The following is an 18,244-nucleotide window of genomic DNA, read 5'->3' as shown; positions in this document are numbered from 1 at the left end:
TCTAAAATACCCCTAAGAGCTTACACTCCATTGGCCTCATAATGTAAACATTTATGCACGCAACTTCCCTTCAACAGAACTACCTAAGTGAATACAAATACATGTGTGAGTGTTTACAAAATCAGGTTCTATAACTGAGAGCAGAATTTGGCCTCCCAGTTCTGGATTTACACCCATGCAACTACATTGTTGTAAATAATTTCACAATCCAGTTCTGGGACTTGAGAATATCCAATATATTTCAAATGAAACTTTTTAAAAAATACAACAACAAATCCCTTCATACAAGATCTTCCACAATGTATTTCATATTTCTTTAATATTTATTTTTTTGGTGAGAGCAAAACTAACACAAAATGTGGAGACTCATGCAATCACTGAACACTGTCTGAGGACATTTTAAAAGACTTTAGAGCAAACTGGCCAGACGGTCATGTTTTCTAGCAAAGATACTATGTTGCTTGAACTTTTTTTTTAAGTTAATTAATTTATATACCATGGGATAAAATATCACTTTCTAAATAAATTAATTAAAGCCCTGCTGTTTGGTTTTCCCAGTTGAATGTTTTTAAGTTGGTTCTGACTGCTGTTACTTTTCTATTTTGCTCCTGCTGCTTTTGGTTTAGGAGGAATGTTGCAGGTCAGAGGGAATACCCAGCTAAACTCACAGAAAGTTAATTATAAGGTACTTTATCACAACCTACAATATAAAGTAAATATGTTAGTGTTCAAAGTACACTCAATAAAATTCATAAATAGTCCTATAGAGAAGTAGAGCTCTCAATTATTTCTTGCTGGCATTCTTAATAAATACATCTGCTAAACCAGCTGTATAATGAGTTATGGGTAAAACATGAGGAGTTTCTTCCTTAGTAGGAGGAATCCTTACAAAACACCAAGGTTTGCCCGAGTGGACATTAACATCCTATAGCAGTTTTAATTAATATAGGTGTTTTCCCTAGAATCTTCTGTTCTGATGCAGAACCCTAGCTATATTTAGTCCAGGTCTACACTTTATCGGTATGGCTGTACCAGTACACTATGCTGAAAAAGCGTTCTTAGTGTGGGAACAGTTTATACTAGCAAAACTGAACATTTACTGATACAGCTTATTTCACTTGGGGAGAGGAGGAGGAGAGTGGTTTGATGGAATAAATTAGACTGGCAAAACCCTAGGGCAGGGGTCGGCAACGTTCGGCACGCGGCTTACCAGGGTAAGCACCCTGGCAGGCTGGGCCAGTTTATTTACCTGCTGACGCGGCAGGTTCGGCCGATCGCGGCCCCCACTGGCCGCGGTTCGCCGTCCCGGGCCAATGGGGGCGGCGAGAAGCGGCGCGGGCCGAGGGATGTGCTGGCCGCGGCTTCCCGCCGCCCCCATTGGCCCGGGACGGCGAACCGCGGCCAGTGGGGGCCGCGATTGGCCGAACCTGCCACGTCAGCAGGTAAATAAACTGGCCCAGCCCGCCAGGGTGCTTACCTTGGCGAGCCGCGTGCCGAACGTTGCCGACCCCTGCCCTAGGGGCTACTGGCAGCATAGCTATGCCAGTCACAAATCACACTTCATCCACACCCGACTGACAGAGCTATGCCAACAAAAGTTTTAGTGTAGACATGGCCTTAGATCTAGTTAGCCTGCATACTGCCAAGTGATGAAGTGGAGGTGAACTCTACTCAGATTTTAGAGAGGACTTGAAATAATATGCTTATAAAAAAGTTTCCTGTTTCAGCCTGATTGGGGGTTTTATATGTGTTTTCAAATTATCGAGAGGTAGTGGAAGGATTCCTTCACCACCTCTCGAGTCCAACATTACATACGTAAACCAGAGAAAGTATTAAGAGCCTAAGGGTACATCTACACAGCAAAAAAGACTCATGGTGGGGAGCCCAGGTCAACTGACTCAGGCTCCTGCTGTAGGGCTAAAAATAGCAGTGCAGATATTTGGGCTTGGATTGGACTGCTATTTTTAGCCTGCAGTGTGAGCCCTGAGACTTTGAGGATCTGAGACTCGCTGCTACAGGAGGTTTTTTTGTTTTTGTTTTTTTCTGTGTAGACATATCCTAAGTCACCTTCTTTGACTTCAAATTGAATTTTGGGTTCTCAGCACTTCTCTGAATCAGTATCCTAAATGACTATACTCTGCCAGCCAGAGCTTGGATTGGGTCAGTATGCAAAGGTACAACATTCAGATACCTTTCTGAAGCTCCTATCTTGTTCTCCAGAATCTTAGCTTTCATTTTTTTATAATGGCAGTCTCTAGCTGTTATGGTTGTGAAGAAAGCTTCCAAAATATAAACTGAGTGTAACCAATGCAGAGAGGACATGGTGAGTCTATGGAGAGCCTGCAACAAATTGCTCTTAGAGGTGTGAACTGTCCCATACATCTCAGTGATCATTCAGATGCCCAATGATACTTTAAATGTCGACATTGTTAACTATTTCATTCTTCACATAAGAAGAGAGAGAGGATCATAGATCTGCATAATTTACTTTGAGTGATGTCTTGTTTTGGTACCACGAATGGGTGGTGTTTAGGAGATACCAACACATTTTCCCCTCCTCCCCCATGAAGCCTATGAGAACCCATTGGCTTATTCAAACCCAACCAACAGGGAACCAAGGTCAAAGATCCCAGTAGAGCACAGACCATGCATGATCATATCTGGAACACTACTCAATCTGTGAGCAGTCTCATTTTGGTGACTCACATGGTAGAGATTATTTTGTGGATGGAGTTTGGAAGAGTAACATATTTTTTCCCATCCTTGCTATGGGGACCTCCTGCAACATGTAAATAAACTAAGCCAGGTTCTATTCCAGAAAATTAATTTTGTCTTTTTATATTACAAGACATGTGAGAAGAGAAAAAAAAGATTACTTACTGCAGTTGATAGTCTAGATGCCAAGGTCATTTCCAAATTACCTTTGAGACCAAGAAGTGCAGGAACCAAGATAAAAACTTCAGTAACATTTCTGAACACTTCCCAATGCTATTTAAAATACAGGTAAAGAAAAAAAAAAACCTTAGTTTTAAAAAAAGGATCCCTTCACATTCTACAACACTGTTTTAAGGGTGGTATAGTATTCTGATCTCAACAGATTTCAGAACACCAGGGTAAAGTTTACAAAAGTATCTAAGTCCCATTTTCAAAAATGACAGGCACCTAAGTCTCATGGAAAGTCAACAGCCATTTGGAAATTTTTCCTAGGTTAGTACTTGGGATAAGAGACCTCTACTAAAAACTTAGGATAAGTATTGGCCATTCAGGTGATGATACTCTTTTCTCTGAATGAGTACAGAACAAGCTTTCTTTTATGATGTTGAGGGTTCTTTGCTGCTGTCTTTTGGATGAGACAAATCTGGGTTCCTCGCTACATCTTGTCATTAAAGCATGCATCACACTTATTGTAGGATTAAGGGTGTAAAAACTTACATTGGCCAAATGGTAATTCAGTTAGTGTCTGAAAGCCAATCAAGATCTTTTAATGAAAGGCATTGAAGTAATAATAATAACAACATAAAATATAAAATAATAATAATAAATAATAAAACAAAAAGTCAAGGTCTGTATCCCTTTATCAGTTCTGAGTTGCCTTAATATAGTCGGGGAAAGGCAAAGCTGATCGTTCAGTGAAGTGTATCTAGTGATTACAGAACGGGATTGGGAGTCTACATTCTATTTCTGGCTCTGCCACTGACATATTGTATAATGTTGGGAAAGTCACTTAACTCGTCTGAAAAATATCAATCTCCTTTAAAGAGTGTTGTGAGGGTTGATGAATTAATGTTTGTAAAGCTTTTTGAGATCATCAAATTAAAGATATGACAGGATGTGCAAAATAAAATAAACTGAGGTCATTCAACAATTTAAGTAACTTTACTCATGAGTGTTAAGATTTACAAATATACCCAAAGGAGATGCTAATGCAGGGGTGGGCAAACTATGGCCCGGGGGCTGCATCCGGCCCTTTGGACGTTTTAATCCAGCCCTCGAGCTTCCACTGGGGAGTGGGGTCCGGGGTTTGCCCCACTCCGGTGCTCCAGCCAGGGGCTTGCCCCGCTCCGTGCGTGCTGTGGCTCTGCTTGGCTCCCGGAAGCAGCAGCATGTCCCCCCCTCCAGTTCCTATCCATAGGGGCAGCCAGGGGCTCTGCACACCGCCCCCACCCCAAGCACTGCCCCCGTAGCTCCCATTGGCCGGGAACCATGGCCAACAGGAGCTGCAGGGGTGGTGCCTGTGGACCGGTCAGCGCGCCGAGCTGCCTGGCTTCCAGGAGCCGCTTGAGGTAAGCACCGCCTGGAGCCTGTACCCCTGACCCCCTCCCGCACCCCAACCCCCTACCCCAGCCCTGATCCCCCTCCTGCCCTCTGGACCCCTTGGTTCCAGCCTGGATCACCCTCCTGCACCTCCAACCCCACCCCAGAGCCCACACCCCCAGCCGGAGCCCTCACTCCCTCCCACACCCCAACCCCCAATTTCGTGAGCGTTCATAGTCCACCATACAATTTCCATACCCAGATGTGGCCCTCGGGCCAAAAAGTTTGCCCACCCCTGTGCTAATGAATGTGTCCTACTCAATCACTTTAACACGTATAATTCTCACGGACTTCAACAGGGGATACATACTCATGTCTGAAGTCACACTGCAGTTCTAAAAGTAATTTTTTTTATCTGACCACTATTACCTGTTTAGTTTTTCACCATTTTGTTGCCATTATATAAGCTGACACAATGCTAACAGAATAATACACTATTATAATTAAATATTTTGACCCTGGAAATGTGAAAAGGTATGTATTTTTATCACAAAGATAGAGAGGTACAATTACTTCCCTGAACTTTCAGGGCAAAATACCTTTTGTGGATATAAAAGGAAGGGCCACATAAATCTCACCCTAAGTGAGCAGTGGATATGTAACGAGGCCCTGAGGGCTAAGACAGCCCGTATTAAGAAAAAAGCCACTTACTCAGAAAGGGAGTTGAACAAATAACATTCTTTACTCAGGTTACTTCTTGGCAAAACAGAGCCAGTTAAAGCATGAGAGAAAAAACTCAAATGATCATTTTATACATCTTACCTATAAAAACTACATTAAGCTCCTAAATTGATACAGCTGGCATTGATGCATTGTCCTCTCATTTTTAAAAAAATAAAGGTTGAACTGAGGTAGTTAGAACGTTCTGTCTGTCCTGTTCTTTGTGTTCATTTTTATATTCTTTTTGCATATATCTTGAGGGGTTTTTTAATAGTATGTCATTTCCAGGTGCATTTTCAATAACACTGCTGGTGAGTCAAAGGTACCATTAGAAACTAATATGAGATTTAATCTATTTCTATTTAAAAAGTGGCTGCAAATTAAAGCTTGGGATAGAAGTTACTACAATAATGGATTAAAGGGATATTATCAACCTGAAATCTAGTCAATTTTTTTGTAATGAGTTAAAAGTACTATCCGTTACCATACCTGCCCTTAAGTATCACTATCAATTTTACAATCATATGTTCTTATTTTAAAAAAAAAAATCTCTCCCCAGTTACTGTGTAAAAGCACGAAGCAAGAGAAATTGTGAACCTAATGAACCAAAAAGTGCCAGCAAATGCACCAAGTATACAACTGAAAAAAAATTATCCTCTAATCTCTGTCAACTACAGTAATCTTAGGTATGGCTCAGAACAATAAGTATAATATTCAGACAAGCATAATTTTCAGTTGACGACATCCTTTTAAGTCACTCAGATTCCAGTCTGACAAAGACTTGAGCTGTGTGCATAATTTTATGCAAATGAGTATTCTTGGGCCTTGTCTTGACAAGGAAGTTGTACTAGTTTAACTAAATTTGGTTTTTAAATCCATGTATTTAAACCAGTTCATATACTTATTTGAGCTAACTGTAAACTGATTTATGTGTGTCCATAGAGGGCTTTGTACCAACTTAACTAAATGGATTTTAAAAATTTTTTAAATTAAATGGAGGCTACTTTTGTGTTTAGACAACACTAAGACTACATATGTGCATGGAGTTATGTACATGCTTAAATCTTTACAAGATCAGGGTTTTAATCTTAAGGAAGGCATTGTAGAAATCTGAGTTTAAAGAAAATTTAGTCTTTTTTTCTGGTTTAAATTTTGCTTTGAAAATGTGTTCTCTGTCAAATTTTAAGTACTAGTACTTAAAAAACGACATGACTGAGTTTAAACTACATATTGTAGTGACACAGTATAAGGAAGCAATAGTATTTGCATACCAGTTTTGGTTTCCTTTTACTGGTTTACAAGACAGTCATTTTCTTTAGTGTAATTACATCCTGACTGAACTTTTGATTCTCAGTTTTATTTGCTCTAATTTTTGAGACCCTGAACAACAGAGTATCCTTTTGTTTGTCATTGTGTGCACTTTCTGGATTCTCAAATAATACTTAGTTTCAAATACAAATAAACTTATATTCTTCCCTTGGAGGTAAGGAATTCAGTGGATTCATATCTGTTAAAACAGATTTCTGTGAACTCTAATTGCAAAGAGAGGGAAGAGGTTAAGTTTTTATTTATACAGAATTTCTGAAACTACCACTAAGCAACTCGACAGAAAATAAAACAAAACAGCCCGCAAGGAAGGAGGAAAAGGCAAGGAACTGAGCTAGTCCTTTCGTAGGTTTTAGCTTCCAGTGAATTTTTTCAAACATTACTGTACAAAGAAACATTGCATAAACAGTTAGCTGTGAATCACATGACTATAATTCCACTGAAGTGCTGCTGATGACATCTTCAACTCAAGTGCAAAACTAAGGTTCAAGTCTAACAACCTTCATCTATTTCCGTAATCATCAGTTACAAGAATACTTCAGATTAGGAGCCTGAAGCTATGTGGAAATTCAGCTTTCAAAACTGAGAGAGAGTCTATTTCAGTCTGAACTCCTACCATCAGTTGGGGCTCTTTCCTCAAACCAGTGGGATCTAGCCCTGCTGAATCCTGACATAATTCCATCACAGGGCAGAGTACTAGAGGTGTAATCTTCGGCCCTGTCTATACTATTAAAGTTAGTGTGCAGTTTTGATAGAGGCACACAATAATAGATTACTTAAGAACCATACACTCACCTCCACATACTGCAAATACTCTAAAGCAGTGGTTCTCAACCTCTACAGACTACTGTACCCCTTTCAGGATTTGTCTTGCGTATCCCAAGTTTCACCTCACTTAAAAACTACTTGCTTACAAAATCAGACAACAATACACAAGTGTAACACCCACTATTACTAAAGCTGCGAGTCTCTCACAGAGGTCACAGAAGTCACGGATTCCGTAACTTTCTGGGACCTCCGTGACTTCTGCAGCAGCTCGGGCAGCCTCTGGGCCAGTCGCACCAGCCACTGCTGGGGCAGTCTCGGGCCATCATGCCCCGCTCCCCCAGCAGCAGCAGGAGTTTGTGTGTGGGAGGCAGGGCCGGCTCTAACTTTTTTGCTGCCCCAAGCAGCAAAAAAAAGCGCCGCCCCCCGCCGAGCGCCGCCGGAGCACCCCCGCCCCCGAGTGCTGCCCCCCCGCCGAACCCCCCCCCCAAGCGCCAAGCCCTGAGCCGCTCCCCCCCCACCGAGCACCGTGCCACCGGAGCCCGCCCCCGACCCCTGCCAAAACCCCCCCCCAGTGCCGCCCCCCCGCCGAGCGCCGCGCCGCCGGAGCGCCCCCTCCTCCCCGCAGAATGCCGCGCCGCGCTCCCCCAGCCGCCCCTTACCTGGTGCTGCCCCAAGCATGTGCTTGGTTGCCTGGTGCCTGGAGCCGGCCCTGGTGGGAGGGGGTTCAGGGCTGGAGCAGGGGTTGGGGCGCTGGAGGGGGTGAGGGCTCTGGTGAGCACTTACCTCAGGGGGCACACTGGAAGCGGCGACATGTCCCTTGGCTCCTAGGCGGAGGTATGGCCAGGCAGCTCTGCGCGCTGCCTCTGCCCACAGACGCCGCCCCCGCAATTCCCATTGGCCACAGTTCCTGGCCAATGAGAGCTGTGGAGCTGGCCATGGGGTGATGGCAGCATGCAGAGCCCCCCTGGCCACACCTCTGCCTATGAGCCAAGGGACATGTCGCCGCTTACAGGGAGCTGCACAGAGCCAGGTAGGGAGCCTGCCTCCTCACCAAACCCCACCCCCAGCTGCAGCGGGGGTTCCAGGCCATGCACCGCAGACTCTCCAACCCAGCAGCTGCGGCGGTCCTGGGCTACCCCGACTCCCGCTCCTTCCCAGACCCGCAGTGCCCATGGGCTGTTCCCAGGCCACCTCCTGCCCCAGAGCACCCGTACTGTCCCCCGGACCACCCCCCGGCCCCAGAGCACCCGTGGCATCCCCCGGGCAGCCCCCTGCCCCAGAGCACCCAAGGTTTAGTCAGGTATATAGAACAAATCATGGACAGGTCATGGTCTGTGAATTTTTGTTTACTGCCCATGACCTGTCCATGACTTTTACTAAAAATACCCATGCCTAAAACGTAGCCTTAACTATTACTGAAAAACTGCTTACTTTCTCATTTTGGCTGTATGAAATTCTAGTTTGTACTGACTTTGCTAGTGCTTTTGGTATAGCTTGTTGTAAAATTTGCCAAATATTTAGATGAGTTGATGTACCCCCTGGAAGACCTCTGTGTACCCCCAGGGGTACAAGTACCCGTGGTTGAGAACCATTGCTCTAAAGAGTCCTGGAACGAGCTCTGTATCCAGTAGGGTTACCATACGTCCAGATTTTCCTGGACATGTCCGGCTTTTTGGGCTCCAAATCCCCGTCCGGGGGGAAATCCCAAAAAGCCGGACATGTCCGGGAAAATCGGGACATGTGGGGCCGGCGGTGCTGGGCCGGGGGCTCGGGGGCCGGCGGTGCGGTGCCGGGCCGGAGGCTCGGGGGCCGGGCCGGCGGTGTGGTGCTGGGCCGGGGGCCAGGCCGGCGGTGCGGTGCCAGGCTGGGGGCTCGGGGGCCGGGCCGGCGGTGCGGTGCTGGGGGCCGGGCCAGGGACCGGCAGTGCTGGGCGGGCCGGGGGTGCTCGGCCGGGGACCCGGCGGCCGGGCGGGCCGGCGGTGCTCGGCCGGGGGTGCTCGGCCGGGGGCCGGGGCCGGCACCCCAGGGCCCGAGCCGACCCAGGCTGGAGACGCCGGGGGGGCCAGACTGGGCCGCGCCTCCTCCCCCCACAGCCCTCTTACCTGCTTCAGGCTTCCCGCGAATCAAATGTTCGCGGGAAGCAGGGAAGGGGGCGGAGACTTTGGAGAAGGGGCGGAGTTGGGGCGGGGGCGGGGCTGGGGGCGGGGCCCCGTGGAGTGTCCTCCTTTTGGAGGCTCAAAATATAGTAACCCTAGTATCCAGGGCCGGCTCTAGGCACCAGCTTCTCAAACAGGTGCTTGGGGTGGCCGCTCTGGAGGGGGGCGGCAGGTCCAGGTATTCGGCGGCAATTCGGCGGATGGTCCCTCACTCCGCCTGGGAGTGAAGGACCTCCCGCCGAATTGCCGCCGCAGATCGCGATCGTGGCTTTTTTTGTTTGTTTGTTTTGGCTGCTTGGGGCGGCCAAAACCCTGGAGCCGGCCCTGCCTGTATCATTTCATATATACCTTTATAGATTGTATGAAATGAAGCAGGGCTTTAATACTCATTTCTACATACCATATATATCCTCACAGATCATATGCCACATACATTTGCACAGGATCTCACAGGGGGAGGGATAGCTCAGTGGTTTGAGCATTGGCCTACTAAACCCAGGGTTGTGAGTTCAATCCTTAAGGAGGCTGTTATTGCCACATGCATATCCCTCTGTGCCCCACTTGGGGAACACATCCCACTTCTTTGGCAAAAAAATGGGACAAACTTTTTTGGCAAAAGCAAATGGGACAAATGCACACTTTTACCAAAAAAGTCAGGACGGCCGGGACAGGGCTTAAAAAAGGGACAGTTCTGACCAAAACTGGACCTGTAGTCAATCTACTTATTGTTATTTAAAGTGGAGAAATTCTATGGACCATCATTTGTCTTTTCCTGGGTTTTAAAATGTTATGTGCTTTGAGATAGACTCCTCTGGTTAGGGAGGCAACCCCTCACTGCCTAGTTGACCAGCACCTTGTTGTGAGGTTGAATGTTGCAGCGCAAATTATGAGCACAATTTTCTATATACATAAATAAGCACAGTGTGTGTATACATATCTCACAATGACCACCAAGTTCAGAACACCACACACTATGACATGACTTGACATATTTGTACACACAACATTATATGCAACCAATTGATTCAGTTGCTTATTTTGGGTTCAGACCTCCTGTTCTTCCCTTGGGGTGACTGGACCCTGACTGTCACAAGTGCATTAAGTAATTTTTAAAACCTTTATGATTCAACCAATATCTGCATTTGTACAGCACTTTGCATAATAAGATCCTGGCCCACGACTAGGACTCATAGGCATTATTGCAATACAAATAAATAAAAATAATAATAAAAAATAGGTTGTCACCAGACAGCTGTGACATAGTGAGCATACCCCTGGCAAATTTCAAGTTTCTATCACTTCCTATTAAAGCACAAGAGCTGTTAAACATTTGTAACAGTGTATTACTTTCTTCCTACTCAGAACTGGCTGAATGTCAGTGACTACAAAATAAAGCAGTATGTACTGCCACACTAGAATGCATTAGGAAAATTTCTTCAATTATCTAACAAAAAACATGTAAAGTGAATACCAACCTGCACAATATCCAAAACCATACCAGCAGAAACAGTTCCAAATCCTGCTAACAAAAATGGTACAAGAATCTGTAATGCCATAATACTGCTGGACTCCTTTGGCTGCTTTCTGCTCCTTTCCACAATGGCATCTTCATCACCATCACTAGACAAGTTGTCATCCTGCAATATGGCATCTGTTTCTGACGTGTCCATCCCATCACAATAATTATAACTGGCAAAGTCATCATACTTTGGACTACAGCTAGATGGACTGTGTCCATTACTACCATGAAAAGCTGGTTCTGAGAAGTGATGGTACTCCGTGTGTTGATCCGATCTAACATTAAAATTGTGTCCTGTGTGTTGTAATCCATCTTGCCAGACACCATTCACTTTTTTATGTCGTTCTTCCTGCTTTTTGTGGTAAACAATTGGAACCATACTCAACAGCAGGTTGAGAAACTTGTCAGACTGAATTGTATTTAGATTTATAGTCCAATTTACAAAACTTTCTCCATCATAAGCTTTACCATTACCATTTATTTTGGTAGTGGTAGATCTTCCTTTACAGTTAGTCATAGTGTTTACAAAAATATTACGGGAAAGATCACTCTGTTCTTTAAACTTCAGTGAAGAAACACAGCAGATGAGTCAACAACAGCCACACAATCATTGATTTTAAAATCAAATAAATCAAAATGGTCACTCTGTTATGTAGAAAATGTTCTTTTCATGGATCTTAGATCTTGAGCAATTCCACAACTGAGTTTGGATCTGGAAAAAAAAAATATTTCAGTAGTTTGATTGTGTGTATGTATCTATTATAATTATTAAAACAAATAGAAAAGAAATATCATAACCAACATTCTCATGTTACTACTGTATCATCTAGGGCAGTATGCTGTGACATGAAGGAATTTGAATCCAGCTTGGTCCTTCATAGGCTGAGAAGCAGAGACAACTCATAACTCTTGATGGTGGGGGGGGGGGCATATGACTGCCCCATGCATCACCTCTGGCTCCTTTCCCACTCCCCCTGCACCTCCCATACCTGGTCCAAGCCAGCATCACCTCGCCCCTACTCCCTCACAGCTCCTTCCCCACTTCTCCCATCACCTCTCCAGTGAAGGCATGGGCCAGAGTGGGCTCTGGACACCTACTACCGAGCAGGTAACTGTGGCTGCAGGCGAGGAAGGGACAGGACTCAAGGGCTTCCCCACACTCCCTCTGGCAGAGCTGTGCTGCCAGCCCCATCTCACTTCCCTGCTCTGGGTGCCTCACAGAGGTGCAGGTACCTTTCCCAAGCATGTCCCCCTCAGCTGCACTCAGCCCGACTCTCACCCTAGCAGAAATCTGGTGGGACATGTGACTCCACGTGCCTCCCTCCCACATGTGGCCTCTGACGAGAAGGAAGAGGTTAGGAGCACTATAAGGATAAACCTCTAAATCAGGGATAGGCAACCTATGGCATGCGTGCCAAAGGTGGCACGCAAACTGATTTTCAGTGGCACTCACACTGCCCTGGTCCTGGCCACCGATTCAGGGGGCTCTGCATTTTAATTTAATTTTAAATGAAGCTTCTTAAACATTTTAAAAACCTTATTTACTTTACGTACAACAATAGTTTAGTTATATATTATAGACTTATAGAAAGAAATCTTCTAAAAACGTTAAAATGTATTACTGGCACGCAAAACCTTAAATCAGAGTGAACAAATGAAGGCACGCCACTTCTGAAAGGTTGCCGACTCTTGCTCTAAATTCTTGGATTGCATTGAACTGTTACTATAATGGTGCCTGGCTGAATTGGGTGGGAAGCAGTCCTGCTGAAGGTTTGTGTCATCAGAAGAAGCTATGTCAACATCCTGGTGGAAAGATGAGCAGGGATGTACCTGGTAGATGGCTTGTGCTGCACATTGTACAAGAATGAACCTTTGGAAGAAGTGGGGTAACAAGAGTAGGAGAAGAGTTGCATAGGGTTACCATATCTCATAAATAAAAAAAGAGGACCCTCCACGGGCCTTGGCCCCGCCCATTTCCCCACCCCTAGCCCCGCCCCAACTCCGCCCCCTCCTCCCTCCCACTCCCAGCCAGGGGGAAAGGACTGTCCCAGTGCTACCAGCTTCACGGTTTCCCGGGCAGCCCCCAGACCCTGCGCCCCCAGCCGGCACTTCCCCAGCGCAGCTGGAGCCCGGGAGGGGAAGCGCCCAGCCGGGGGCGCAGGGTCTGGAGGCTGCCCAGCAAACCGTGAAGCCGGTAGCGCTCGGGCTTTGGGCAGCCCCTATGCCTCCGGACCCTGCGCCCCCAGCCGGGCACTTCCCCTCCGGGGCTCCGGTGGCTCTGCGTAACTTACACTGTATAAGTTACACAGAGCCGAAGAGGAGCAGAGCCCCCGCGGCTGGAGGCTCTGCTCCTCTTAGGCTCTGTTTAAGAGCCAGGCTGCCCCAGCGCTACCGGCTTCGGGCAGCCCCCGTGCCTCCGGACCCTGCGCCACCGGAGCCCGGGAGGGGAAGTGCCCGGCTGGGGGCGCAGGGTCCGGAGGCACGGGGGCTGCCCGAAGCCGGTAGCTCTCGGGCAGCCTGGCTCTTAAACAGAGCCGAAGAGGAGCAGAGCCTCCAGCCGCTGCGGCTCTGTGTAACTGACACTGTGTCAGTTACACAGAGCCGAAGAGGAGCAGAGCCTCCAGCCGCCGCGGCTTTGCTCCTCCCCGACTCTTCGGCTCTGTTTAAGAGCCGGGCTGCCCGAGCGCTACCGGATTCGGGCAGCCCCCTGCCTCCAGACCCTGCGCCCCCAGCCGGGCACTTCCCCTCCCGGGCTCCGGCGGCGCAGGGTCTGGAGGCACGGGGCTGCCCGAAGCCGGTAGCGTTTGGGCAGCCCGGCTCTTAAACAGAGCCGAAGAGTCGGGGAGGAGCAGAGCCGCCATTTTCCCCGCACATGTTCGGCTTTTTGGCAATTCCCCCCGGACGGGGGTTTGACTGCCGAAAAGCCGGACATGTCCGGGAAAAAGAGGACGTATGGTAACCCTAGAGTTGGAGAACAGGGAAAATGGCCAGCCCAGTGATTTAGTAGTGGGTCAAGGAACTATCATAGAGGATAGTTTGCCTCACCTGGCCAAACATGGGATTGAGGAAGATCAGAGAGAAATAGCAGGGATCATCAGTGTTTACAGGTCTCTCGGGAGGGAAATGATGTTGGGGAAAGTATGGATTTTTATAAAGCCACGAGGATAAACCCAAGTTCCTGACCTAGCTGTTCAGCCCATAAGGATCCTTACTTTCAGGTGGTAAGCCTCAAGACAACATTTTGAGTTGGGGAGGCTTTAAATGCTCATTTAAAATCTGATTTACTGAAGTTACTATTAGCCAAACACACAGATTAAGATAGATATAATTCAATGTTTGTATGCTCAATTAAGTGTATGCTACATATTTTCAAAATGTTAGATGTACAGTATATGTATTACAAGAGAAGATCTTTTTAAAGCAAGTTGCAGACTGCTTTGTTACAGTTTAACTGAACATATATGCCAGTAACAACAACTGGATCTAAAACAGAGCAACAATTTTAGTTCTGGTTTGCAGCTTAACAAACAGATATGCAAACAAATGTTGTTATGTCCAGAAGCAACAGAAGCCATTCTTTAGAGTGTAGTCATGGTCAGAAAAATAACTACAAATGTTACCAGTGTTATGCATCAACCAAACTGCAGCTACAGCTTGATTTTAGAATATTTATTGTTGATGATTAATAGCTTTGGGTACTATTACAATGGAAAGTCACTTCTGCAATCAAAGAGGCGATCTAGTTTTCTGATTTAAAAAAAAACCTGCAGTAAGTGTACTTCACCATGCAGTTAATAAAAAATTAAGAGAAATGTTAACAATCCTATTCTACCTCCCAGCTCTCTTTTTTTGAGGGGGTGAGGAACAGGGGAAAAAAGAGAGAAGAAACTGACATCTCATGCCTCTTTTTCTCCATATTATTTCTCTTCAACTGTAAGATATTTACAAAGGAGGCAGCACATTTTACAGTTATATCTCCTTTCCCCTTACAAGTTCTATTACCAACTCAGCTACTGACTTCTTGTCTAATCTTGACACATCACTTAGGCCAAAGTTTTGCCTAACTTGAAACACTTAGAGCCTTAGTCTCAGAGCTACTGAGCACCTGCACCTCTCACTAGCTACAACTGGAGTCAGACACTTTTGAAAGTTTGGGCCTTAACATCTGTGTACCTCAGTTACCCAATCTCTCAAATTGCAAGAATACTTACCTTTGTAAACCATTTAGAGATGCTCTCTACTGCAGAAGTGCAAAATACAATCATAACCTCCAGCTGTAACCAGAGCAGCCAGTACCCTCTGCTGTGTCTCCCATGGCTTTGGGGACTCGTATTTCTTTCTACTCAAAAAGCACTCATACAATATTCATACCAGTATTTCTATATTTGCACTTTTTAAGATTTGTTTAATCATCCATATATATAATTATATAGTTAAAAAAAAGATTAGTGCAATAACAAGTAACAGTGAAACCCAGAAAGAATCTCCAGCAGATACTGAGACAATCCTGGCATTTTGAATCTTGTTATTTTATTCACTGTAAATGAGTGGCAAATAATCATTGTATAATTTGAGGGTAGTGGAAATTCTCTCAAATTACCAGATGATTTTCTAATTGACAACTGTAAACTTTACTTCAGGTTAGAACACAGCTTAATTTTTTCTTCTAACTTCTAGTTCTAGCCTCACCAATAAACAGATTCTGCTGTTAGAATTTAGTTAACAATTCTGTTGATTATGTACAAGACATAAAGAAACAAAAAATTCAACTAACTCTCCAATATTGTAGTTGTAATGACTATGTAGTGTTAAAAGGGGTAAGAAAATATGGTTCAGAATACAAAAGGAAGCAGAGTAATTACAGGGATGTGATTTTTACATTGTAACTTTTCTGACATTGTTAACAACACAAAGGGATCAGTTACACATTTAATATATAAGCCATAAACCTGGCTACACTGAATTCCTTTAGACACTAACACGCATGACATCCCACAATGAGGAATGCCAATGAGCTCAGCTAGTTCAACAGTATTTGAAACATTTACTTCCAAAACCCAGCATCTGTTCCTGATGAAGTTGAGAAAACTGTAGTTCATAAAAGTATGAACCAAACTCCATGTTACGGCCCTACAGGTTAAAATAAGGTCACAGTGCAAATAGATGCTATTGAGGCCAGCACACCATTAGTAGAGTGAGCACTCAAACACAAGGTCATCAGCAGTCATATTATGACATGACACTTAGACATCCTTTGAGCCAAGATTACTTCACCCTTAAATGTTTCTCCAGAGCCCACAAATACTAACTTTCTAAACAGCTCTTAACATCAAAGGTACGTAAACTGAGCTTTTCAGGATGACTATGGGGATTTGTCTAAAAGACAGGCAGTTGTACTGGCTAATCAAAATGAAAATCTGATACTACTTTTGTCAGAAATTTGGGATGGTGGGGGGCAAGACAGGCCTAAGTGCCACCTTGTCTTTGTGGAGTAGAATATAAATTGGAAGCAGGGTCTGAAGCTCTAAAACCCTCCTGGCTGAAATAATGGTCACCAGAAATGAGGCCTTCAGTGAGAAGTGCAAACTCTCAAGGGATATTCCACGAGTTTTGTTCATACCAAATGCAAGTCTCAAGGCTCACTAGACTGTCTCCCAGATGAGAGGATATGAGCTTGTAAACTTAAAAAAAAAAAAAAAAAAAATTAACCAGAGGTGCACTCCCCTCTCTCTGCCCCCACTCCCCCATTTTATAACCAGATTGAAGTTAAACCTGGACATAACTGCCTCTCAAAGCCAGATATGTTCCTATGGATCCTTGGATCCAAACAAATTCAATTACTGGAACTCTATATCCCCAAGGGCCAAAGTCACCTTCTTAGCTGTAGATTTCTCACTTGCAGCAGAAACTTTGAATGACCCTGAGGTAGAGAAATAATTTCAATTCCTCCATAGGAACCTGGGATAAGGAATCAGGTTTCCTGATCACAGAAACATCAGAGACCAGATGTTTCCAGCGTCTTTCTCCTACATATCCTGACTGTTAGAAAACAGCCCTTTCTCCCCAAGAGCTATTGAGTTTTATATATGCAGTTCTACAGCATCAAGACATTATGTCAACAGCAGGGGGATAAAAACAATGTTTTTACAGAGTACAGGGAGGTGGGAGCAGATTGGATTTGTTGGGGTGTTTTATCAGGGGTGAGAGGGCAGGTCAGACTCAAATTCAGAACTCTCTCTCTAACTGATTCGAATCCTGCATCTTGGCAGAGGGTTAGACAAGACAACAACAGTTGAATCAGACACTTCAGTACCGAAGAAGAGCTGAGGTTCTGTGAGAAGAAATATTTTCACCTATCAACTGATGGTGTGCTGAAACTGCAGCCTATCATGGTGACCAATATTGTCTCACTGTTTCTTTGTATTCCCTTGTCTGTCTGTATCCATCAGTTCTCTCATTTTATACTTAGACCATAAGCTCTGGGAGCAGGGAATGTATTTTTGTTCTGTATTTGTACAGCACCTAGCACAGGGTAGTAATAACAATAATATACTTGCTAATATACTCTGCTGTTTTTGTCGTGTCATCCATACTAAGCTGTACCCGTCACACCACATATGTAAAAATTTCTAGGCACTATAACTGGTTTCTGTGGTAATATTTGCAATTATATAATTATTACTACTGTAGCACCCAGGTAATCATGGACCATGACCCCATTGTGCTAGGTGCTGTACAAATACAGAACAAAAATACAGTCCCTGCTCCAAAGAGCTTACAATCTAAATATAAGATAAGAGAACCAATGAATACAGAAAAATGAGGAACTACAAGGAAACAATGGTCTCAACACACCAGCAGCCTACCCATTGTCAAATTTTCTGTAGGCATGACGACAAAGGAGAGTTTTAAGGAGAAATCTAAAGGAGGATAATGAGCTTTATGGGGAGCAGACTGTGAGGGGCAGCATGGGAGAAAGAGCTGGTGGCTAGACATCCACAAGGAGATGTCAGAGAGACTGGATGAGATTTTAGTTTGGATAGAAGGAGACAGGTCTAGAATAGAGAGAGATCCGAGAGACTTCAGTATAATGATGGTAGTTGAATTTGTGTTTGCAGATGAGATTACCCATAGATAAGATGCAGAGGGAGAAGAGAAGGAGGCCCTGAGGAACCCCCCACAGAAGGCTGGAGGTGGGCGGGGAGTGGGAAGATCCTCCCAAGGACACACTGAAAAAGTGATTAGAGAGGTAGGAGGAGAACCAGGAAACTACAGAGTCAGGGAAGCCAGGGGAGGAAAGATATCAAGAAAATGATGATCATGGCGCACTGCACTGAAGGTGGCTGAGAGGTATAGGAGGAGCATGGAAAACTGGTTCTGAGATATTGCTAGGAAGTGTTCATTAGAGACCTTAATGAGAGCAGTTTCAGTGGAGATCAAGGGTCAGAATTCAGATTAGAAAGGGTCTAGGACAGATTTAGAAGAATAACTCCAGCCAGTG

General features: G+C 45.0%; 1 protein-coding gene across 2 annotated transcripts in view; it reads right to left on the bottom strand.

The window, feature by feature from the left end:
- The window catches only part of SLC41A2 (solute carrier family 41 member 2), a 103,950-nt gene that overhangs the window by 73,517 nt on the left and 12,189 nt on the right, over positions 1-18,244 (bottom strand). For both annotated transcript variants that reach the window (XM_054032993.1, XM_054032985.1), the window contains exons 2-3: positions 10,700-11,455; positions 2,881-2,988 (exon numbers count right to left, since the gene is read on the bottom strand). In XM_054032993.1, coding sequence (XP_053888968.1) covers positions 2,881-2,988; positions 10,700-11,260 — 669 coding nt within the window. In that variant the 5' untranslated portion in view covers positions 11,261-11,455. The remainder of the gene's footprint in view (positions 1-2,880; positions 2,989-10,699; positions 11,456-18,244) is intronic.

This window comes from Malaclemys terrapin, chromosome 1, assembly GCF_027887155.1.
Source record: "Malaclemys terrapin pileata isolate rMalTer1 chromosome 1, rMalTer1.hap1, whole genome shotgun sequence".
NCBI lineage: Eukaryota > Metazoa > Chordata > Testudines > Emydidae > Malaclemys > Malaclemys terrapin.
The sequence above is the reverse complement of the archived record's forward strand: the minus strand, read 5'-3'. Positions and strand labels throughout refer to the sequence as shown.